The sequence below is a fragment of the Coregonus lavaretus genome, assembly GCF_964263955.1.
Source record: "Coregonus lavaretus genome assembly, chromosome: 3".
NCBI lineage: Eukaryota > Metazoa > Chordata > Actinopteri > Salmoniformes > Salmonidae > Coregonus > Coregonus lavaretus.
The window spans coordinates 8,213,545-8,237,613 of record NC_139990.1 but is presented as its reverse complement, the minus strand read 5'-3'; the positions used below and the strand labels follow the sequence as shown (position 1 = coordinate 8,237,613).

Sequence of the window (24,069 nt, the reverse complement as noted above, 5' to 3'; positions counted from 1 at the left end):
AGTGGCTAGCTTCAGTGGTGCACATGTACAATACATGCAAAATATGCCATAGAATTATGTTTAGCTGTTGGTGTCTTAAGAGCATCACATCACTACCTTTACTTCTTCAAAAAGGTAACTTTGCAAACACCGAAGAGCTGTAAAAAAAAATATATAATAATAATAACCAACTGGAAGTAGGTCCAACAAAGTTGTAACTGTCCTCTTATTGCTTCTAAGTCCTGAAAACATCCTCGCATTGTACATTTTGGTGTTAAAATTAGAACACTGAAACTTCTCTGCCTCACTTTCTCTTTCTCTTTTCTCTAGGAGATCCTTGGGTCCAAGGGCCTGGCAGAGAAAGTAAGTCTCAAACTTTCCCGCTCTCTCTCTCACACACACACACACACACTTTATCCTGTATTACTGAAAAAGCTGAGGAGAGACTTTCGCCACGTGTCAGTTGGCGTCCAATCAGGAAGAAAATATGTAGGCAACATGAGCCAATCAGAGCAGAGTATTTTTTTATACAGATTAGGACAGGGGCTGGTGACCCAAATACCAGGTCAGTTACTTGTACCATTTGCTGTACTCCAAGAACGGGGAGAGAAGGAGCGCAACATCGGGAGATGAGACGGTGTGACACACACACACACACACACACATACACACAGACACAGCTCTGCTACTGACAGTGGAGTGATATACACATCATTCATTATACTGTATACCCCGGCTCTGTGGGGATTTGCTGTACTGCTTCCTATTAATTTTGTCATTCTCCAACAATAGCAGAATTCTGTTCATGAATTGCATACAAAACTCCAGACACTTCATTATTGCATTCCATGGTGTGCTTACTATTATCTTACTAATCTCCCATGGCACAGTGTAATGTAGGATATGCAACCACTGAATATAATGAGACAGAATGATCTCTCTCTATTGGAAGAGTTTCACAGATATGAACCCACGCTGTTAGTAGTGTGTGTGTGTGCTTGCGTGCGTGCGCACGTGTGTGTGCGTGTGTGGGTCGGGGAAAGTAGGTAGGATGTGTGCTAGGTGTGTGTGGAAACATCAGGACTGGTTCGACGAAAACTCCACGTACATCTCCACCCTACTTAACAGCAAACACAAGGTACATAAATCCACACTCAACAACCCTACTTTTGAGGCCCTCAAAAAGCAATGGCAAGAGCAGCAGAGGGTGGCACAGAGTGCTCTACGACATCTACAACATGAGTGGTGGAGCTCCAAAGCACAATAAATCCAATCTTGTGCGGACATGCACAACTTGTATTATACCCTGAAGACCACCCATGGCCTAAGAAGTTGCTTTCTCTGTCCCCTCAGAAGTGCAGGACCAAACTAAGATAGTCCAGAGGTGAGGTGAACACTTTGAAGCCCTCTTAAACCAGCCAAACCCAGTTGACTACTCAGACCTGGAGGAGCTCCCAACCCTGCCCATCATCCAGAGCCTTGATCTCCCACCCACCTTTTCTGAGGTCTGCACCGCCATCAGGTCACTGAAGAATAACACAACTCCTGGACCTAACTTCATCCCTGCTGAGATCCTAAAACAGGGGGGCTATCTCTGTACCAGAGCAGTTTGCCTGTTCATCTCTGAGATATGGAGACAAGAGAGCAGCTCCCATCAATGGAGGGATGCAAACATTGTTACCATATACAAAAATAAGGGGGACAAATCCATCTGTGGCAACTGCAGAGGCATATCCCTCCTTGCAGTTGCTGGCAAAAGTCTTGGCGAAGTTCATGCTCTGCAGACTCATCGACACCATCACTGAAGACATGCTACCGGAGTCCCAGTGCAGCTTCAGAAAGAACAGAAGCACGGTGGACATGATCTTCAGTGCACACCAACTGCAGGAAAAGTGCTGTGTACAGAAACAAGACCTGTTCATGGCGTTTGTGGACCTCTCCAAAGCCTTTGACACAGTACACCGTGAACTCATTTGGAAGGTCCTACTACTGTATGGCTGCCCTGGGAAATTTGTGAACATCTTGCATGAGTTTCCATGAAGGGATGATGGCCTGAGTAACAATTGGCAGTCAGGAGTCTGAACCCTTTGGAGTTGGTACTAGTGTGAGGCAAGGGTGTGTGCTTGTGCTGGTCCTATTCAATGTCTTTCTCCTGTGTGTCACAACACTCCTGCACAAGGACATGGAAACAGAGAGTGGTGTGACCCTGGACTTCAGTTTGGACGGGAACTTCTTCAACTTTAGGAGGCTCCAAGCTGCCACAAAGCTCAAATCTGAATGCGTACTTGACCACAGCGGCAGCTGTGAGAGCACACAGCAGAATGGGGCTGTCTGTTAACATCCCAAAAACAGATGTCCTACAGTATGTCAATATTCATCTGATCCTCTGCCTGAAACCTCTGAATTATCCATCTCAGACTCCTCACTGGCCATTGTACAACACTTTAAATATCTTGGAAGCATCCTCTCGGGAGACTGCAACATCGAAAAAGGATATCCAGAATCGAGTCAAACAGGCCTCATCCTCGGCTAAGGAAGAGGGTATTTTACAACAGCAACCTGCACCTCCACAACAAAGTTGCAGTCTTCCAGGCAGTGTGTGTATCTACACTCCTTTATGGATGTGAAACATGGGCAGTCTACAGCCGACACTTAAAACAACTGGAGTCCTTTCACATAAAATGCCTTCAACGCATTTTGAAAGTGACCTGGCAGGACCGTGTTCCGCACTCAGAGATACTACAGAGAACCAACTGCAGGAACATTGAGGCATCCATCACACACCACAAGCTTAGATGGCTCTGCCATGCCATCCATTGCCAGAGGATCGCAGAAAAAGTGGCTAAAGGACCAACTGAAGACATCACTAAAGAACCCTGCCTCCCTCGAGACTGTTGCTGTGTACCGTTCCACCTGGCGTGGCCTCTGCCATCAAGGAGTGCAGTTGGACCGAGGAAAATAGGACTGGACGAAGCGACAGAGAAGACATGTGACCATGCCTGTGCTGGCCTCAACGTGACAGGCCTTTGTGTGCTCTGTCTGTGGCAGACAGTGTGCATCCCACATTGGATTATACAGTCCTCAGCGAACCCACAAGAAGTAGTGGAAGTCATCATGGGATACGATGGACTACCTTAAGCAAAGTAAGAAAGTACTTGAGTTCATACAAGTCTGCGTGCGTGGGTGTTTGTGTTTGTGTGCATGTCATGCTAATGGGTTGAGGTAGTTTGATAATGGTGTCAAGGCAATAGAGATACATACCATTATTATTAGCTTGGTAGGAGGGTTACCATGATGATTCATCTACATAGTGCAAACCACACTGGATAGGTTGACTTGGGACCTTACCAAAGTCTTCCCAAAACACAAATGGGGAACAACCAAACTTGTCCCTACAGATAGCTAATAACCAATATATATCCATATAATCAAATAACTACCACCGTTAGCATCAAAGACTTGGTTTGGCTTGTCTTGGCTTTTAGAGAGAGAGAGAGAGAGAGAGAGAGAGAGAGAGAGAGAGAGAGAGAGAGAGAGAGAGAGATTTGAGTAAAAAAAAAAAGATATTGGCCCACTAGTTACATCATTAAAAGCACAAACTTACTTCATTTTAATAGACCTAGAAAGTTAGAACCAAGCATCCCTCCTCTTCCACTGTACATAGGACCCCCGACGCCCCACACCCCTACAAAATCCCCCAGACGGTTCACTAGCCCCCCAATATACATGCTCCCTCACCAGCCCCAGTAGCACAGCTCTGGGGGCTGTACACCCCGCCCCCTGCATAGCATGTTTCCTGGTCTTCCACATTGCTGTTATTGCCTGCCTCAACAGGTACTAGGCAGTCCCTTCGCCAGTTGGCTACGATATACCTAGGCCGTTCAACATATAGGCCCAGACTCAGCTCCTACCCTAGGCCTGTACACCACCCACCCAGGACAGAAAACAACCCTACCAGCCTGGAACATGAAAAAAACAGATGCTGCACTGTCTCCTCCTCCCCACAGAACAAACACCCCCTCCCCACTGATGGATCAAGGTGTGACACATATCTGTTCGTAGCGATAGCCCAGGGAGAGAGGGAGAGAGAGAGAAAGAGAGAGAGAGAGAGAGAGAGAAAGAGAGAAAGATATGATGGTTAGGAAACAGTGACTAGGCAGTAGGCACCGCGGGTGCCAACCATTGATGGAGTTGCAGTTCCAACACACTGTAGAAGAACCTTCTCTCTCCTCTTCTCTCCCTCCTTTCTTCTTTCCTTTAGCTCCCAGTCACACAAAATCAATATATATTAACTGCCTAGTGTGGTGTGAGGAGAGCCGGCTGGGCTGACACGCCGGGTGGTAGATGCTGTTTTAATTACCTTACTTCCGTTAGAAAAAACGTCACTTTTGCTATCTATTACATACACACCAAACTGCAGTGTGTGTGTGTGTGTGTGTCCGCCCGTGAGGAGCTACAGCTGGCCTGCACTCTCCAGTGATCTCCAGGGATTTTACAGTATCTATTGGTCAAATCAAATCAAATCAAATGTTATTTGCCACATGCGCCGAATACAACAGGTGTAGACCTTACAGTGAAATGCTTACTGATGAGCCCTTAACCAACAATGCATTTTTAAGAAAATAAAAAAAAGTGTTAAGAAAAAAATAGATATCAAACAAATTAAAATTACAAATAATTAAAGAGCAGCAGTAAAATAACAGTAGGGAGGCTATATACAGGGGGTACCGGTACAGAGTCAATGTGCGGGGGCACCGGTTAGTCAAGGTAATTGAGGTAATATGTACATGTGGGTAGAGTTAAAGTGACTATGCATAGATAATAAAAAGAGTAGCCGCAGTATAAAAGAGGGGGTGGGGGTGGGGTGGGGTGGGGGGGCAATGCAAATAGTCTGGGTAGCCATGATTAGCTAGCTGTTCAGGAGTCTTATGGCTTGGGGGTAGAAGCTGTTAAGAAGCCTTTTGGACCTAGACTGGGCGCTCCGGTACCGTTTGCCGTGCGGTAGCAGAGAGAAATGTCTATGACTAGGGTGGCTGGAGTCTTTGACAGTTTTTAGGGCCTTCCTCTCACACCGCCTGGTATAGAGGTCCTGGATGGCAGGAAGCTTGGCCCCAGTGATGTACTGGGCCGTACGCACTACCCTCTGTAGTGCCTTGCGGTCGGAGGCCGATCAGTTGCCATACCATGCGGTGATGCAACCAGTCAGGATGCTCTCGATGATGCAGCTGTATAACTTTTTGAGGATCTGAGGACCCATGCCAAATCTTTTCAGTCTCCTGAGGGGGAATAGGCTTTGTCATGCCCTCTTCACGACTGTCTTAGTGTGTTTGGACCATGATAGTTGGTTGGAACTTGAAGCTCTCAACCTGTTCCACTACAGCCCTGTCGATGGATCTCTGTCTCCCGAGAGGGAGGTGTGTGTGTGGTGTGTGTGCGTGTGTGTGTATGTATAGCCTATGTTTAATTATTTCTAACTACATGTGAGCGAGTGTGTGAGAGTGTGTGTGAAATGTTGGAGGCCCCCTCCCCAAACACCTGTCTACATCTCTTCAGATAATATTTAAATGGTGTAACAGTACCACTCTCTGGTCATTAGAGAAACTGCACCCTAGCCATTAAACTAGATGTGGATGTGCTTGACTTGGTTTGACTACAACGGTCCCAAATTGGTACTATGTGCTCTGATTGGTTCATACTTCCTATACCCTTTGATTGATTCATACGGCCTACTGTCTTCCTGATTAGATTCCACCACATGGCATGTCTCTCCTCGGCCTAATAAACAATACTACATCCAATCGAAAATCTATATATGATCTGTGACTACCTGAGGTTGGGAGCTGACTCTCCATTTTACGTTTGCTTGACTTTTTGCATTGAATTTGGCCTCTGCTGCTTTTAGCCTATTCTTTCTCAGTGCTCAACACGGCATGCTATCAAAAGCAACTTCATCTAAAGAGACAACCTGACTCAGACGTTTTTTAAGTCCCTTGGCTTTATTGACACAGTACATTACAAAATCAATTTGGCCATTTTTCGTTGCAACACTCAATCATCTAAGGAGCTGGCCTAGTTCTCTCTGCTTAGATGCATTAGAGGATATCTCACCATGAACTAATGTGATCTCTCTCTCTCTCTCTCTCTCTCTCTCTCTCTCTCTCTCTCTCTCTCTCTCTCTCTCTCTCTCTCTCTCTCTCTCTCTCTCTCTTTCTCTCTTTCTCCATTCCCCCTGTCTTTCTAGTGTGCTGGCTGTGTTCTTCTCAATGATGACCTAAACGTAAGTAAACGAAAGATGGAAGCTCTCATGTCTAGGGTCCTGTGTCTTGGTTAATCATGTCACATGACCTGGATTTGAACCTTTATTTAAAGCTTTTTCATCAAACTTTCCCATTTGTGTTTTATGTCAGATGGCCCAGCACCATCCTCAGTCAATTGCTTAGATTTTTGGCATAATTCTCATTTCTGGAAAAGGCTACAAATAAAGGTTAAAGTCCAGGTCATGTGACATGATTAACCAAAACACAGGGCCCTACTCATGTCGCACTGGTATTCCCATGAACAAAGACTTGAAACAGAGGACCGAAAAGAACAGACATATCCCCATCACACCCCCTTCTAAAACTGCAATAAAATGTCCTTCACATGGAAAATAATACTTATTGCAATGTGAAACAGTAGATTGTCCTCAAGCAACCAGAAAAGTAATTTGAAATAAAAAGTAAAATACCTGTGAAATGAATTTCAATCCAAAACAATATGTAGCCAATGCTGTTGAGGTATAAAGAAGCAGAAATGTAAAAGTGCCCTGTAGTTTCCCTCTGGCTAATTCTGAGACCATTTCAAGTGGAGTAATATCCAGGCAATAATGGACTTCTAGTATGATAGCTGTGTTCATGTTTGGTTTGTTTGTTTGTTTCAGGTGGCATCAGGTGGACACACTGGACAGCACGGAATGAAGGGAGAGAAGGGAGATCAGGTGAGATAGGAACACACACACATACTGCAAATACACACACAAACATGTACCCACACATCCATATGGAAATACTGAACACACACACACGTGGAGCAGCAGTGAGGATGTATCCGTAGGAGTGTGTACTCAGACTAATTGTGGTGGAATGTGTGACATCATCACCTGTGTCATCCAGACACGCTGAGACACACACACGCACACACATACACGTACACACACACACACACATGCTCACTGATCACCCAACCCCCCAAATACACACATATACATACACACACTGAATCTTATCAGCATTATCATCACACACTGAGAGTTTCATAAATTTTGAAATCACTGTCTCATTAGCAAAATTCTAATTATTTTAGCTTCACTTTCAAAATATTAATTTCTATCTGCATTGATTTTGTGATTTAGTGCCATACATACTGAGTTCAGCAAACTTATCACCAGACTTTGTCTTGCTCCCCCTCTTTCTTTCTTTCTTTCTTTCTTTCTTTCTTTCTTTCTTTCTTTCTTTCTTTCTTTCTTTCTTTCTTTCTTTCTTTCTTTCTTTCTTTCTCTCTCTTTCTTTCTTTCTTTCACTCACTCACTCTCTCTCTCTCTCTCTCTCTCTCTCTCTCTCTCTCTCTCTCTCTCTCTCTCTCTCTCTCTCTCTCTCTCTCTCTCCTAGGGTTCAGACTGCAGTGAATCTGGATCTGGTACAGTAAGTGTCTTGTCCATGTAAAAGACTGCATTAGCCCTCTGAGCTAAAGCCTAAACTATAGCTCGGGGAGCCAACACAACTCTTCAGGTTACTCATCACAGAAGCAAATAGGTCGAATAACCAGCTCTTCAAAATACTGCACTTACACTGAAACAGACCCATTCTTTGATTTAGCATATGCAGCCATGCAGGAACAATCACAACTTGTGGGTTCACCAACCTGAGATACATGGTTGGAACTCTGGGTTGAACACTATATTATTAAGTATAATGATTTGGCTTATTTTAGAATTTTAGCATGAGTTGCACACCCAAGCATCCCAAGCATTGCTCTTCCTGTCTGTCTGTCTATCTGTCTGAGTGTGTGTGCCCCCACTACTCTGCCATTAGCTCTGTAGCAGCTCTGTATTTAGAATGCTAATGCACTACAACAGAAGTCTGAATCACAAAATTAACTAATTGGCCTGTAGACTTGAACTTACCTCCCCTTTCAACATCTAGGAATTAGAAGATTACTGGAGTATAAATCATTTGTGTGTGTGTGTGTGTGTGTGTGCGTGCGTGTGTGTGCGTGTGTATGTATGTGTGTGTGTGTGTGCGTGTGTGTGTGCGTGTGTCTCATTTGTCTGTTTCTCAGTGCAAACAGGGACGCATGGGACAGAAGGGGGAGAAAGGCGAGTCGGTGAGTATCTCTTCCTGGAGTGCAGCTATTGTGTTGGGGGTCTTCAGTTCAGTGTAGTTTAGATTTGAGTACATTAAGACAGAGTATTCATTTGCAGAGTTTTTAGGCCTGTGTTTGTTAGTTTGTGTGTGTGTGTGTGTGTGTGTGTGTGTGTGTGTGTGTGTGTGTGTGTTTGTGTGTGTGTGTGTGTGTGTGTGTGTGTGTGTGTGTGTGTGTGTGTGTGTGTGTGTGTGTGTGTGTGTGTGTGTGTGTGTGTGTGGTCGATGTGTTATTTAGTATGCTCCATTGCTTCTGCAGAGTAGAGGTGAGGTCTCAATATTACTGCTGCTCATCAATCTTCCTGGTCTCATTCTGGTCCTCATTCTCTCTCTCTCTGCAGGTGCTGCCCGCGAACTGGGGAGACGCTGTCGGACACAAGGTACGTCTGGTAAACAACTGGCTGGCTGTCCTGTCTGGCTGGCTGGCCTGTGTGTCTGTCTGTCCGTATCACAGTGTCTGATGATGACTGTTTCTTATTTATTTATTTCTCCATCCCCCTTCTCTCTCTTAGGGAGATAAAGGACAGAAGGGAGATATTGGTCTCCAGGGACTATCTGGAACCCCAGGAAAGGATGTGAGTGGCTGCTTATCTCTATGACATCATCGCTATCATCACCATCATCATCATCATCATCATCACCTTCATCGCTTAGAAAATGGCAGAAAAATCATTCAAATATGTAGCCTGTTTCTGCATTCCACAATGGGTTTCCTATTATGTTGATGCTGAGTAGTTAGCAAACCGTAAACAACACTTCCTATTTCACTAGAATAAACAGCATGTGTCTGTCTTATAAATGCCAGGAACAGACGCCCACGCACTCACACTTGAACACACACACACACACACACACACACACACACACACACACACACACACACACACACACACACACACACACACACACACACACACACACACACACACACACAAACACTCCCACACACTCCCACATACACCTATCAGGCTAACAGAGGGTGTTTAGTAGAATTATACTGAATTACTCTTTAAAGCCTAGACTGGTACTGATATCTATTCTGCTCTGCCCGGCGTCTCTCTGGGTGTTGTCTTCCTAATGGCTGCTAGATTAGACTGGAGCAACAAAGCCAGCAGAATCAATTCTGCCTCATTGACTGTGTTCCTCTCACACAATCTGGCTGATTCAGGCTGACTTAACCCCTTTCATCTCACCCATTCAGCCTAACATGGATACGCATGGAAAGTTTTACAGTGTGACGATAAAGAGGAATTTCAGTGTGAGTGAGGGGGAGTGAGTGTGTATGTGTGTGTGCTCTCAGGTTTCTATATCCTGTAGGCAGAGGTTTTCATACTGTTTAAGAAGAGCTAAGTGATGGTCTGTGTCTCTCTCTGCAGGGTCGGGCTGGATCCATCTGTGTGGTGGGACCCAAGGGACAGAAGGTACTCTTTAAACAGAGTAGCTAGTCTTTTTAAATGTAGTAGTATTTAACAATGTGTACTTCCATTGTATGTACACTGTACATTTCCATGTGCATTTAATGTAAACACATGCTTTTAGTGGCCCTCAAAATCGAACTGCCATTTTCTGTTTTGGCATCTATTTGAACTTTAACCTCTAGGAGCTTTTTTTCCCAGGGTACCTCTGGAAAGGTGGGGCCTGAGGGACTAGCAGGAGAACCGGGAAAACCCGGACTTCCAGGATTGCCAGGAATTGGAAAACCAGGCCTGCCAGGCCTGCCAGTGAGTAGTGTCTCTGCTCTGGAATTCTGTTCTATCTTTTCCATCCTCAGGTTTGAAGTCAGAGTCCTGTTATGATAACTCTTCATCCTCCAGTTGTCAGATGCTTTATGCACTGGGCAAGTTGGGGCTGGGTTTCGCAAGCAAAGAGAGGCTTAATATAGACTTTTGTTACCCTTGACTGAAGCCAAGAAGCATCTTCGAGGAGATGCTGTGTGTGTTAACCTTAACTAGAGCCAAGTAGCATCTTCGAGGAGACGCCGTTTGCGTCTGTTCTTGTTTGGCTCTGGTAGACAGAGGAAGTGAGAGACAGTTAGAGAGAGGGCTAGTTGCTCAGCACTCTTTTTTAATAGAGGTGTGTTTTGTTTTGTTGCTAGGGCACTCCTGGAGGACCTCCTGGATCGAAGGGAGAAAAGGTAAAAAATATATCTGAAAATTAATTCAAATCCAATTAAAACTCTGCTTAAAAACTTCCAAGGCCGGGGCCTCTCGAGTGACACAGCGGTGCTAGAGGCATCACAACAGACCCGGGTTCGATCCCGGGCTGTATCACAACCGGCCGTGATCGGGAGTCCCATAGGGCGGCGCACAATTGGCCCAGTGTCGTCCGGGGAGGGTTTGGCCGGGGGGGCTTTACTTGTCTCATCGCGCTCTAGCGCCTCCTTGTGGCGGGCTGGGCACCTGCAGGCTGACCTCGGTCGTCAGTTGAACAGTGTTTCCTCCGACACATTGGTGCGGCTGGCTTCCGGGTTAAGCGGGTGGGTGTTAAGAAGCGCGGTTTGGCGGGTCATGTTTCAGAGGACACATGACTCGAACTTCGCCTCCCGAGCCCATTGGGGAGTTGCAGCGATGAGATCGAAAAAGGGGGTAAAATAACAGAAAAATCCAAAGCCGCAGTTTGAACATTGAAGTACTGTATACAGATTATATTGTTTGATAAGAAAACATCCCACAACAAGACTTCTGTACATTTCTGGAATGTTACAACAGTTGTTATGGTTACTGTGTCCTGTTCCTCTCTTCTGTCCAGGGGGATTCTGGGACACCAGGGAAAGATGGAGAACCAGGAGATCCTGTGAGTACAGGATGCGTTCAGACCACAGTTTTGTATTCTAGTCAGTGTGTAATTTGAAATCTCATCCTCACTATCATGCTCTACTAAAATGTATTGCTGTTGTGTTTTCAGGGTCCTAGGGGTTCTGGTGGTGGTAAAGGAGATAAGGTGAGTTAACCCTCAGTCCTGGTTTGTATGTTAGGGTTAGGGTTAGGAGATATACTGCATGGATTGTGAATGTGTTTGTCCATCTCTGTGTGTATCAGGGCCAACCCTGTGAGGTATGTGTTGACGTTGTCCATCGCTCTGTCTATCAGTGCCAATCCTGTGAGGTGTGTGTTGACATTGTGTGTCTCTTTGGTTTTGTCCCTCTCAGGGTGACCCGTGTGAGATGTGTCCCGTCCTGTCTGCAGACCTGGGCAACACTGTGGCCCTCCAGGGGAAGACGGGGCCCAAAGGAGAGCCTGGTGTCCCTGGGATAGGAGACCCTGGCCTCCCGGTGAGATATGCAGCACCCCTAATGTTCATATAGCCATCAAGGAATTTGGTTTGCATGAGAAAATAATGTTCACTTACAGCTAGGAATGTTTAGAATCTCATCTTCTCTTCCTCTCCTCTTCTCTCCTCCCTATATCTCCTCTCCTCTTTTCTAATCATCAGGGTCTTCAAGGAGCAGATGGGAAGGCAGGAGACAAGGTACAGAGTTCCACCTGTTAATTTATATCTCATGTTTAATTCATGTGCTGTGGGAATGGGTTACATACAGTCACTAACTCACTTGTGTACAAACACACACACACACACACACACACACACACACACACACACACACACACACACACACACACACACACACACACACACACACACACACACCATACATACATATACATACACACCAGCATACCAAAGCACACAACTATAAATATATATAGGCAAACACAAACTGATCTGTTAGAGAAACCACATTAGACTAACCGATCTGTTAGGGATACCACATTAGAATAACTGATCTGTTAGAGACACCGCATTAGAATAACTGATCTGTTAGGGACACCACATTAGATATAGTTGACTAACTGATCTGTTAGTGACACCACATTAGATATAGTTGACTAACTGATCTGTTAGGGACACCACATTAGATATAGTTGTCTAACTGATCTGTTAAGGACACCACATTAGATATAGTTTACTAATGGATCTGTTAGGGACACCACATTAGATATAGTTGACTAACTGATCTGTTAGGGGCACCACATTAGATATAGCTGACTAACTGATTTGTTAGGGACACCACATTAGATATAGTTGAATAACTGATATGTTAGGGACACCACATTAGATATAGTTGACTAACTGATCTGTTAGGGACACCACATTATATATAGTTGACTAACTGATCTGTTAGGGACACCACATTAGATATAGTTGAATAACTGATCTGTTAGGGTCACCACATTAGATATAGTTGACTAACTGATCTGTTAGGGACACCACATTATATATAGTTGACTAACTGATATGTTAGGGACACCACATTAGATATAGTTGAATAACTGATCTGTTAGGGACACCACATTAGATATAGTTGACTAACTGATCTGTTAGGGACACCACATTAGATATAGTTGAATAACTGATCTGTTAGGGACACCACATTAGATATAGTTGAATAACTGATCTGTTAGGGACACCACATTAGATATAGTTGAATAACTGATCTGTTAGGGACACCACGTTAGATATAGTTGAATACCTGATCTGTTAGGGACACCACATTAGATATAGTTGAAAAACTGATCTGTTAGGGACACCACATTAGATATAGTTGACTAACTGATCTGTTAGGGACACCACATTATATATAGTTGACTAACTGATCTGTTAGGGACACCACATTAGATATAGTTGACTAACTGATATGTTAGGGACACCACATTAGATATACTTGAATAACTGATATGTTAGGGACACCACATTAGATATAGTTGAATAACTGATCTGTTAGGGACACCACATTAGATATAGTTCAATAACTGATCTGTTAGGGACACCACGTTAGATATAGTTGAATAACTGATCTGTTAGGGACACCACATTAGATATAGTTGAATAACTGCTCTGTTAGGTACACAACGTTTGATATAGCTGAATAACTGATGTGTCCAATTTGTAAGTAAAAGTAAAGTAAGTCGCTCTGGATAAGAGCGTCTGCTAAATGACGTAAATGTAAATGTTAGGGACAGCACATTAGATATAGTTGAATAACTGATCTGTTAGGGACAGCACATTAGATATAGTTGAATAACTGATCTGTTAGGGACAGCACATTAGATATAGTTGAATAACTGATCTGTTAGGGACACCACATTAGATATAGCTGACAGTCGGAAATGAATAAAAGGATGGTATTGAAGATTGAGAACAAAAATGACAAAGACTTTGAACCAAGTTCAGCTTGTTTAATACCGACCGGTCGTGGAAAAGAGCATTACAAGCATTCAATTCAACAAGTCTTTGGCTGAACACAGTATTCATGGAGAAGGCTCTCCCTTCTTCATCCTGTGGGCTGGTGCATGAAGACAAACATAAATCACATTAGGCTCCAATGTCTACAATGTATACATTGACCATCTGTTTCTTGCCTTAAGAAGGGGGGACATTCTAACAGCTAACATCCAAGTTCATATAAAGTGTGCTTATATCCCAAAATAGTGATTGTTCACTTAGCTTAAGAATAAGTGCTGTAGAACATGGTGTACTACAGCCACGACGTGCAAACTTAATATTTGTTTAACACATGATAACATACTACAGTGTACAGGTCCTCTTTGGTTCCATAGGATCGCCTGGCGTACTTCCAAGGGAATTGCATGTATGGGACATCCAAGACATTAATGTACAGGACATTAAGGCACAAACGGATGTAGATTATATACAAGACTATACATGGTCATATTCTACAGAGCTAACATTCTACAAGGATGACATACTAGCTGATCATACTATTCGGCTATATCCCTTCATGACTAGCTGATCTGTTTGGACACCACATTAGATACAGTTGACAAACTGATCTGTTAGGGACACCACATTAGATATAGCTGACTAACTGATCTGTTAGGGAAACCACATTAGATATAGTTGAATAAAAGATCTGTTAGGGACACCACATTAGATATAGTTGAATAACTAATCTGTTAGGGACACCACATTAGACGCTATACCTCAAAGGAAACATGCCTATTAGTGGGTGTTATCATTAACCTGTCTCCCTGTGATATATGTGTCTGTATGCTTGGTAGGGAGAGGCGGGGTCGGATGGTGTCAAAGGGGAAAAGGGCGATGTGTGTGCTGTGTGCCCCACCCTGAGTGAAATACCTGCTGCCAACCTTGTTGCCATGGAACAAACCCTGAAACTCAAAGGAGAGAGAGGAAAACCAGGGCTGGGACAGAAGGGAGAACAGGTTGGTGTGTGTTTTATTGGAAGGGAATGTGTGTGTGTGTGTGTGTGTGTGTGTGTGTGTGTGTGTGTGTGTGTGTGTGTGTGTGTGTGCGTGCGTGTGTGCGTGCGTGCGTGCGTGCGTGCATACGTGCATACGTGCATACGTGCATACGTACGTGCCTTCTGTGTTGTTTCTGTTTCTAACCTGGAAGTGATTTGTGTTAACTCTTGTTCAGGGGGAACCTGGAGTCAGTGGCCTGGCAGGGCTGAGAGGAGAGAAGGTTAGTGCTGAGTAGGGAACTCAATAGGGCACAGGATGTTTGAGGTAATGTAGTACCAAAAATACATTTTATACATAAGATAAAAGACTGAACATTTAGTTCAAAAGCCAGTTCTGTTGACATTACAGTTTCTCTTGTTTCCAGGGTAACGCTGGTGGCAAAGGAGCTGACGGTAGAACGGTGAGAGTGATCTTATGCATATGTTAAGAGACTCTTTATGACATACTTCTTTCTACATTCTTTATGTCCATAGTTGTCACCTGTTATGATAAAATGTATTTTTTTAAATACCTTTTTTTAGGGGGTAGGTCAGCTTTAATATTGCAGACAGATTGTGGCTTCCATCACTGTAATTGTCTGCATCATTTCCAATCACCCATATTTTGTGGGTAAATATATATATATATAAATTATACATTTATTTTGTTATATATTTTCCTTTATTATTTTCCCGTAACCCTACCCTCTCTAACTGGACAACAAAATGACAACAACACTTAGGCTTCTACTTCCAGCTTAAACATACAACAGTATATACATTTTACGGAAACAATATATTTTACAATAGTTATCTTTTGTTTGTTTTTAGTCCCATCTTTCAGCTCCACTCAACCCCTCCCATCTATCTCTGAACACCATTCAGTTTTGATTTCTATTTGCCATATATTTTTCAACGGTGCTGTGATGTTTCACAAAAGTTTGGAACCTTTCTATTCTCAAAGATATTGTAAATTAAAGATAACATTTTTTGCTAAAAGTATTATTATATTATTGATCGATTGTCTATGGCTTTTTAAATCACCCAGCAGTGCTATTTGCAGAGTTAGCTCCAGGTAAATGTTGCAATTCTTCAGCCATTCCTGAATCTGCGACCAAAAACAAGCTACATATGGACACTACCAAAACAAATGATCTAATGATTCTTTCTCTTCGCAGCAAAATCTGCAGAGCTGGGATACATAACATTCTATTTGGTTGCAAGAATTTTGTATAATCATTTAAATGGAAAACGTTTTGAATCCAGCATTGTTTTGTGTATCAGTTCTCTTCCCAACTATTTTGCAATCTACACTACCGGTCAGAAGTTTTAGAACACCTACTCATTCAAGGGTTTTTATTTATTTTTACTATTTTCTACATTGTAGAATAGTAGTGAAGACATCAAAACTATGAAATAACACATATGGAATCATGTAGTAACCAAAAAAGTGTTAAACAAATCAAAATATATTTTATATTTAAGATTCTTCAAATAGCCACCCTTTGCTTTGATGACAGCTTTGCACACTCTTGGCATTCTCTCAGCTAGCATCATGAGGTAGTCACCTGGAATGCATTTCAATTAACAGGTGTGCCTTCTTAAAAGTTAATTTGTGGAATTTCTTTCTTTCTTAATGTGTTTGAGCCAATCAGTTGTGTTGTGACAAGGTACGGGGGGTATACAGAAGATAGCCCTATTTGGTAAAAGACCAAGTCCATATTATGGCAAGAACAGCTCAAATAAGCAAAGAGAAACGACAGTCCATCATTACTTTAAGACATGAAAGTCAGTCAATACTGAACATTTCAAGAACTTTGAAAGTTTCTTAAAGTGCAGTCGCAAAAACCATCAAGCGCTATGATGAAACTGGCTCTCATGAGGACCGCCACAGGAATGGAAGACCCAGATTTACCTCTGCTGCAGAGGATAAGTTCATTAGAGTTACCAGCCTCAGAAATTGCAGTCCAAATAAATGCTTCACAGAGTTCAAGTAACAGACACATCTCAACATCAACTGTTCAGAGGAAAAATGTGTGAATCAGGACTTCATGGTCGAATTGCTGCAAAGAAACCAATACTAAAGGACACCAATAAATAGAAGAGACTTGCTTGGGCCAAGAAACACGAGCAATGGACATTAGACCGGTAGAAATGTGTCCTTTGGGCTGGAGTCCAAATTGGAGATTTTTGGTTCCAACCGCCGTGTCTTTGTGAGACGCGGTGTGGGTGAACGGATGATGTCCGCATGTGTATTTCCCACCGTAAAGCATGGAGAAGGAGGTGTGATGGTGTGGGGGTGCTTTGCTGGTGACACTGTGATTTATTTAGAATTCAAGGCACACTAAATCAGCATGGCTACCACAGCATTCTGCAGCGATACGCCATCCCATCTGGTTTGCGCTTAGTGGGACTATCATTTGTTTTTCAACAGGACAATTACCCAACACACATCCAGGCGGTGTAAGGGCTATTTGACCAAGAAGGAGAGTGATGGAGTGCTGCATCAAATGACCTGGCCTCCACAATCGGGCCGCAGAGTGAAGGAAAAGCAGCCAACAAGTGCTCAGCATATGTGGGAACTATTTCAAGACTGTTGGAAAAGCATTCCAGGTGAAGCTGGTTGAGAGAATGCCAAGAGTGTGCAAAGCTGTCATCAAGGCAAAGGGTGGCTATTTGAAGAATCTCAAATATATCATATATTTTGATTTATTTAACACTTTTTTGGTTACTACATGATTCCATATGTGTTATTTCATAGTTTTGAAGTCTTCACTATTATTTTACAATGTACAAATAAAGAAAAACCCTTGAATGAGAAGGTGTTCTAAAACTTTTGACCGGTAGTGTATATGGCACAGCTGTCCATTTTTGGGTCCTTAAATAAAACGGGTATATTTTTTTGTTCATCACAATTTTCTTTAGCCAATTATGGTCTTTGATGCAGGGCCGAGAGACAAGGTCCTTACTTTCTCCCCCTTCCAATTGCATCTTCCATTTTTGCGGTAATGCTGCAATTAGTTTGTTGTAATTTTGAGTAGAGCAGACATTTCCATATATTTTTGCTAGCTGCATTTGTGACATAACTCCACCAGTCCTATTTTTGATATAATTTACAAAGATGATACCTTTTTTAAACATTAAAAAATATATATTTAGTTTTTTTTATCAATTAGTATATTTTAGTTTAACCATAATATTTGTTGTAATATTTGTTCTGTATTTTCTGGTGGATTAAACTGAAATTGCAACCAACTTTCTATGGCTTGTTTTAAAAATAGCAATATTTTTGTATAAACCCCTGAAAGGTTTCCTTCCTATCCGGCAACTGAATTAGGAAGGACGCCTGTATTTTTGTGGTGCCTGGGTGTATTGATACACCATCCAAAGTGTAATTAATATCTTCACCATTCTCAAAGGGATATTCAATGTCTGCTTTTTTTCTACCAATAGGTGCCCTTTTTTGTGAGGCATTGCAAAACATCGCTGGTCTTTGAATCTGTGTTTGAAATTCACTGCTCGTCTGAGGGACCTTACAGATAATTGTATGTGTGGGGTACAGAGATGAGGTAGTCATTCAAAAATCATGTTAAACACTATTATTGCACACAGAGTCCATGCAACTTATTATGTGACTTGTGAAGCACATTTTTACTCCTGAACTTATTTAGGCTTGCCATAACAAAGGGGTTGAGTACTTAATGACTCAAGACATGTCAGCTTTTCATTTTTTATTCATTTATAAAAAATAAACAATTATAATAATTCCACTTTGACATTATGGGTTATTGTGTATAGGCCAGTGACACAAAATCTCAATTTAAACCATTTTAAATTTAGGCTGTAACACAAGAAAATGTGGAAAAGTCAAGGGGTGTGAATACTTTCTGAAGGCACTATATGTATCTGTTAGGGCAAAGCTGGACCCAGAGGACCTAGTGGCAAGGATGGACTGAAGGGGATTAAGGTGAGAGGGTGGAGCTAACATACACTACTTCTAATACTGGGTTATGTCATCATGTTATGTGGTGTTTTGTTATGATATGTTGTGTTATGTTTTGGTATGATGTGTTGTGTTATGTTGTGTTTTGGTATGATATGTTGTGTTATGTTGTGTTTTGGTATGATATGTTATGTTATGTTGTGTTTTGGTATGATGTGTTGTGTTATGGTATGCTGTGTTGTGTTTTGGTATGATGTGTTGTGTTATGTTATGTTTTGGTATGATGTGTTGTGTTATGTTGTGTTTTGGTATGCTGTGTTGTGTTATGTTGTGTTTTGGTATGATGTGTTGCGTTATGTTGTGTTTTGGTATGATATGTTATGTTATGTTATGTTGTGTTTTGGTATGATGTGTTGTGTTTTGGTATGATATGTTATGTTATGTTATGTTGTGTTTTGGTTTGATGTGTTGTGTTATGTTGTGTTTTGGTATGATGTGTTGTGTTATGTTGTGTTTTGGTATGATATGTTATGTTATTGTTGTGTTTTGGTATGATGTGTTGTGTTATGTTGTGTTTTGGTATGATATGTTATGTTATGTTGTGTTTTGGTATGATGTGTTGTGTTATGTTGTGTTATGGTATGATGTGTTGTGTTATGTTGTGTTTTGGTATGATGTGTTGTGTTATGTTGTGTTTTGGTATGATGTGTTGTGTTATGTTGTGTTTTGGTATGATGTGTTGTGTTATGTTGTGTTTTGGTATGATGTGTTGCGTTATGTTGTGTTTTGGTATGATGTGTTGTGTTATGTTGTGTTTTGGTATGATGTGTTGTGTTATGTTGTGTTTTGGTATGATGTGTTGTGTTATGTTGTGTTTTGGTATGATGTGTTGTGTTATGGTTGTGTTTTGGTATGATGTGTTGTGTTATGTTGTGTTTTGGTATGATGTGTTGTGTTATGTTGTGTTATGGTATGATGTGTTGTGTTATGTTGTGTTTTGGTATGATGTGTTGTGTTATGTTGTGTTTTGGTATGATGTGTTGTGTTATGTTGTGTTTTGGTATGATGTGTTGTGTTATGTTATGGTATTCATGTAATGTGATTCTTATGATTCTTTTGACAGGGAGATCCAGGGATTCCTGGTCTGGAAGGCCCTAAAGGAGAGAAGGTGAAGTGTGTGTTAGTTTGTGTGCGTACATCTTTACACATGAAAGTATGTCTATGTCTACGTTTGTGTGTGTGTGTGTGTGTGTGTGTGTGTGTGTGTGTGTGTGTATTTAGCCAACAGTCCTAAGACAGTGTTTCTCCCCTCTACTCCAGGGTGCGTCATGTGGCGTGTGCCAGTCTTCTCCCTCTGAGGTGGGAAGTGGGACGTCCTTCGTCAAGGTGCTAGCGGGTGAACCTGGCCCTCCAGGGCCTGCTGGGCCTACAGGAGTGGGCACCGACGGCAAACAGGTGAGACCCCTCTACCTGGAGTGTGTGTGTGTGTGCATACTCTTATAGTTGTGTATCACTCTCACTCTCTGTCTTTTCCTGTCTCTTTGCACAGGGTGTACCAGGTCTTGATGGTCTAAGGGGAGAGAAGGTAAGTTCTTCATGACAGAGTTTTCTTTGTAAAAGTCTCTGAATAGAATTAAAAGATGCGAAGGGACAGTAATGTATTCATTCTCAGCTAGTGCCAGGGTATGTGACAAAGCCTCTGGGGAATTCAGTCCACCATAAATAACCTTGTTGCCTGCAGAGAAATCCAATCACATTGACTTAAATTGTGTCCCTTGGGAACTCAGTACCTTAGTTAACCTAATGTCCACAGAAAAATCAGTCTACCTTAAATAAGCCATTGAATAACCCAGGGAAATGAGTCTATTTTGAATATAGCCTATTGCGCCAGGGAACAGGCAGACCAGACCGCCTTGAATCATCTAATATCTCCAGGTACTTAAGTCCTCCTTAAATGAGCAGGTAGCCCTAAAACGACTGCAGAGAAATCAGACTACCGTATTTTCCGCACTATAAGGCGCACCGGAGTATAAGCCGCAGCAGCTAAATTGAATGATATTGAATGATGTGTACATATATAAGCCGCACTGGACTATAAGCCGCAGGTGTTTTAATGTTTAATTACCATATGTAAGGGTTCGTGCACAGAGGAGATTGTCGGGAAAGAGACTAACTGTCTCGCTCTCGTAATGTCTGTCTGTCTTGCTCTCGTTCTGTCTCTCGTACCACTCTCGGTTCCACTTTTACTTTTGCGCGCTACCTGTTTCACTCTTTTCCGGCCTACAGCTTTTCCTGCTGGAGCCCGCCGCTTAAAGGTGGGGGGCGCGGACCGGTCATAGAGCCCATAGAGTTAAAGTTGGTGGACTGTAACCTGTAAAATCCATAGATTTAGTAGGTCTTCTAGTGGCCGTTAGCTGTAAAAATCCATAGATTAGCCGCAGCGTTATATAAGCCGCAGGGTCGAAAAATGGGAAAAAAGGCGCGGCTTATAGTCCGAAAATTACGGTACATTAGATTAACTCATGTCTCTGGGGTCCTCAGACCACCTTAAACCAGGCAATGTCATTAGGAAAATCTAGAAAAGCCTCCGGTCCATCCATAAATGAGTCCACCTTAAATGAACTTTAGGTACCCAGAGGGCTTGGTCCAACTTAAATAACCGTAGGCCCAATAAGCTGGGAAGTGCACTGGAAATTCAGTTCACCTTAAGTAATTGTAGGAGAACTGAGGAATCAGTCAGACCACCTAAAGTAATCATGAATCTGTAGCAAGACTGGCAGTTACAATACAATGCATGAATCTGGTATCACAAACCCAGATTAAGCCTATTGATAATTAGTCTTCATTCATAGACGTGGCTTAAATGATTTCTGGACTATAGTTATATTATCTTTATTTATGAATCTTCAAGGATGAGTCTCAGACCAGATCCATGTTATTGATTACAATGCATGTGTCTCTGTTGCTAGGGAGACCAGGGTGAGCAGGGAGACCAAGGATTGGCCGGAACCCATGGAACCCAGGGCCTGCCTGGAGAGCCTGGTCGGGATGGACTAACTGGACTGAAGGGAGAGAAGGTATGGAACACCCAACCAACCAATCAATGAGTCAGCCTGACTGGCTGGCTGTCTGGCTGGTTGGCCGTCTGGCTGGCTGTCTGGCTGGCTGGCTGGCTGTCTGGCTGTTTATCCGTACATCTCCCTCATCTGTCCAAGTATCTTATAACGTATCTTTATGCCTCTATACATTTTGAATCCAAGATCACATAAGCGTATTAAAGATGATGCTATAAAAGGAAGTTTATTAAATAAACTCAGTCTTCACCATCCTGTCTAGCAGATGAACTAACTAACTATCTAACGATCTAATTAACGAATTAACTATCTATCTATCTATCTATCTATCTATCTATCTATCTATCTATCTATCTATCTATCTATCTATCTATCTATCTATCTATCTATCTATCTATCTATCTATCTATCTATCTATCTATCTATCTATCTATCTATCTATCTATCTATCTATCTATCTATCTATCTATCTATCTATCTATCTATCTAACTAACTAATTATCTAACTAACCCAGACTATTCTCTCTCTTGTTGACTGTTGTTGTGTTGTATCTATCACCAGGGAGATGCGTGTGAGAGCTGTGCGCCTGTCTCTGGGGGGCAGGTGGGTGTAGGAGGGGTGCAGGGAGCCAAGGGCGAGAGGGGCGACCCCGGACCCCCAGGAGAGGGGAAAGCAGGGAAACATGTAAGTCTGCAGCATGTCTGGCCTTTGAGGTGTACTGTTTTACTCTACACATACATATGCTAAAACGTCATCCCTTCTTCTTTCTTTTTCTTCTCTATCTTGTCTTTCTATCTCTCCATCTACCAGGGCAAACCCGGTCTTCCCGGTGTCCAAGGGCCTGTAGGACCAAAAGGAAGCCAGGTACAGTATGATCATTTGGCATGCACACATACAGTATGATCACTTGTGCTGACTCATCGTGTGTGTGTCTGTGCTGACTCAGTGTGTGTGTCTGTGTTGACTCAGTGTGTGTGTCTGTGCTGACTCAGTGTGTGTCTGTGCTGACTCAGTGTGTGTCTGTGCTGACTCAGTGTGTGTGTCTGTGCTGACTCAGAGTGTGTGTCTGTGCTGACTCCGTGTGTCTGTGCTGACTCAGTGTGTGTGTCTGTGCTGACTCAGTGTGTGTCTGTGCTGACTCAGTGTTTGTCTGTGCTGACTCAGTGTGTGTCTGTGCTGACTCAGAGTGTGTGTCTGTGCTGACTCAGTGTGTGTGTCTGTGCTGACTCAGTGTGTGTGTCTGTGCTGACTCAGTGTGTGTGTCTGTGCTGACTCAGTGTGTGTGTCTGTGCTGACTCAGAGTGTGTGTCTGTGCTGACTCAGTGTGTGTGTCTGTGCTGACTCAGTGTGTGTGTCTGTGCTGACTCAGTGTGTGTCTGTGCTGACTCAGTGTGTGTCTGTGCTGACTCAGTGTGTGTCTGTGCTGACTCAGTGTGTGTGTCTGTGCTGACTCAGTGTGTGTGTCTGTGCTGCCCCCGGTAGGGTGACCCAGGAGTTGAAGGAGTGGGCATCCCAGGACCTCAGGTAAGATTTTGTTTTATCTTCTAGGTCAGGCGTGTCAATCTCATTCCATGGAGGGCCTAGTGTCTGGGGGTTTTAGTTTTTCCTTTCAATTAAGACATAGACAACCAGGTGAGGGGAGTTCCTTACTAATTAGTGACCTTATTTCATCAATCAAGTACAAGGGAGGAGCGAAAACCCTCAGACACCGGCCCTCCTTGGAATGAGTTTGACACTTGAACTAGGTAAACATTGAAGAGATCGTTCACCTCAAAATAAAAGTTTTGGTGGAGTTTTCAGATGCTTTCCCGTACTTACATTTTCTATTACCCACATACCCACTGGGCAAAAACTGGTTGAATCAATGTTGTTTTCACGTCATTTCAACCAAAAAAATTCAATGTGATGACATGGAATCAAAGTGGAAAACTGATTGGATTTTTTAAAAGTCATCAACATAAGGGAATATCATATTTTTTTCACCCAACTTTTAACCTAAATGACATGGGGAAATGTTGAATTCACATTAGTTGACAGCTCAACCAAATGTAAATGAAAACTAGACATTGAACTGATGTCTGTGCCCAGTGGGTACCCACTATCCAACTGTTCAAAATAGATGTCAGGATTTATGTGGGAAAGTAATTCAGACACAATCCTCCCCACCTGGTTTAGTAGAGGTATCAGACTTTCCCATCTTTTAGCTGGAAATCATCTATCCCTGAATTACCCTGGTCTATTCTCTCTCCTATCCTGGAATTTAGCCTGGAATTCATTCTGGATCAACATGCTAATATTCCTTCTGGAACAGCATGCTAAAATTCCTTCTGGATCAACATTCTAACATTCCTTCTGGATCAACATGTTAACATTCCTTCTGGATCAACATGTTAACATTCCTTCTGGATCAACAT

The 24,069-nt window shown here is 42.6% G+C and overlaps 1 protein-coding gene across 1 annotated transcript in view; it reads left to right on the top strand.

The window, feature by feature from the left end:
- LOC311121072 (uncharacterized protein) overlaps positions 1–24,069 on the top strand; it is a gene marked incomplete at its 5' end in the record, with an annotated part of 289,117 nt that overhangs the window by 226,167 nt on the left and 38,881 nt on the right. The window contains 25 exon segments of the mRNA XM_084157921.1: positions 310–342; positions 6,221–6,256; positions 6,899–6,955; positions 7,626–7,658; positions 8,296–8,340; positions 8,720–8,758; positions 8,891–8,953; positions 9,755–9,799; positions 9,995–10,099; positions 10,474–10,512; positions 11,127–11,171; positions 11,283–11,318; positions 11,527–11,649; positions 11,811–11,846; positions 14,459–14,620; positions 14,835–14,879; positions 15,024–15,059; positions 18,551–18,604; positions 19,704–19,748; positions 19,901–20,035; positions 20,130–20,165; positions 21,550–21,657; positions 22,217–22,339; positions 22,466–22,519; positions 23,138–23,179. Of these exon segments, the coding sequence (XP_084014047.1) occupies positions 310–342; positions 6,221–6,256; positions 6,899–6,955; positions 7,626–7,658; positions 8,296–8,340; positions 8,720–8,758; positions 8,891–8,953; positions 9,755–9,799; positions 9,995–10,099; positions 10,474–10,512; positions 11,127–11,171; positions 11,283–11,318; positions 11,527–11,649; positions 11,811–11,846; positions 14,459–14,620; positions 14,835–14,879; positions 15,024–15,059; positions 18,551–18,604; positions 19,704–19,748; positions 19,901–20,035; positions 20,130–20,165; positions 21,550–21,657; positions 22,217–22,339; positions 22,466–22,519; positions 23,138–23,179 (1,575 nt within the window).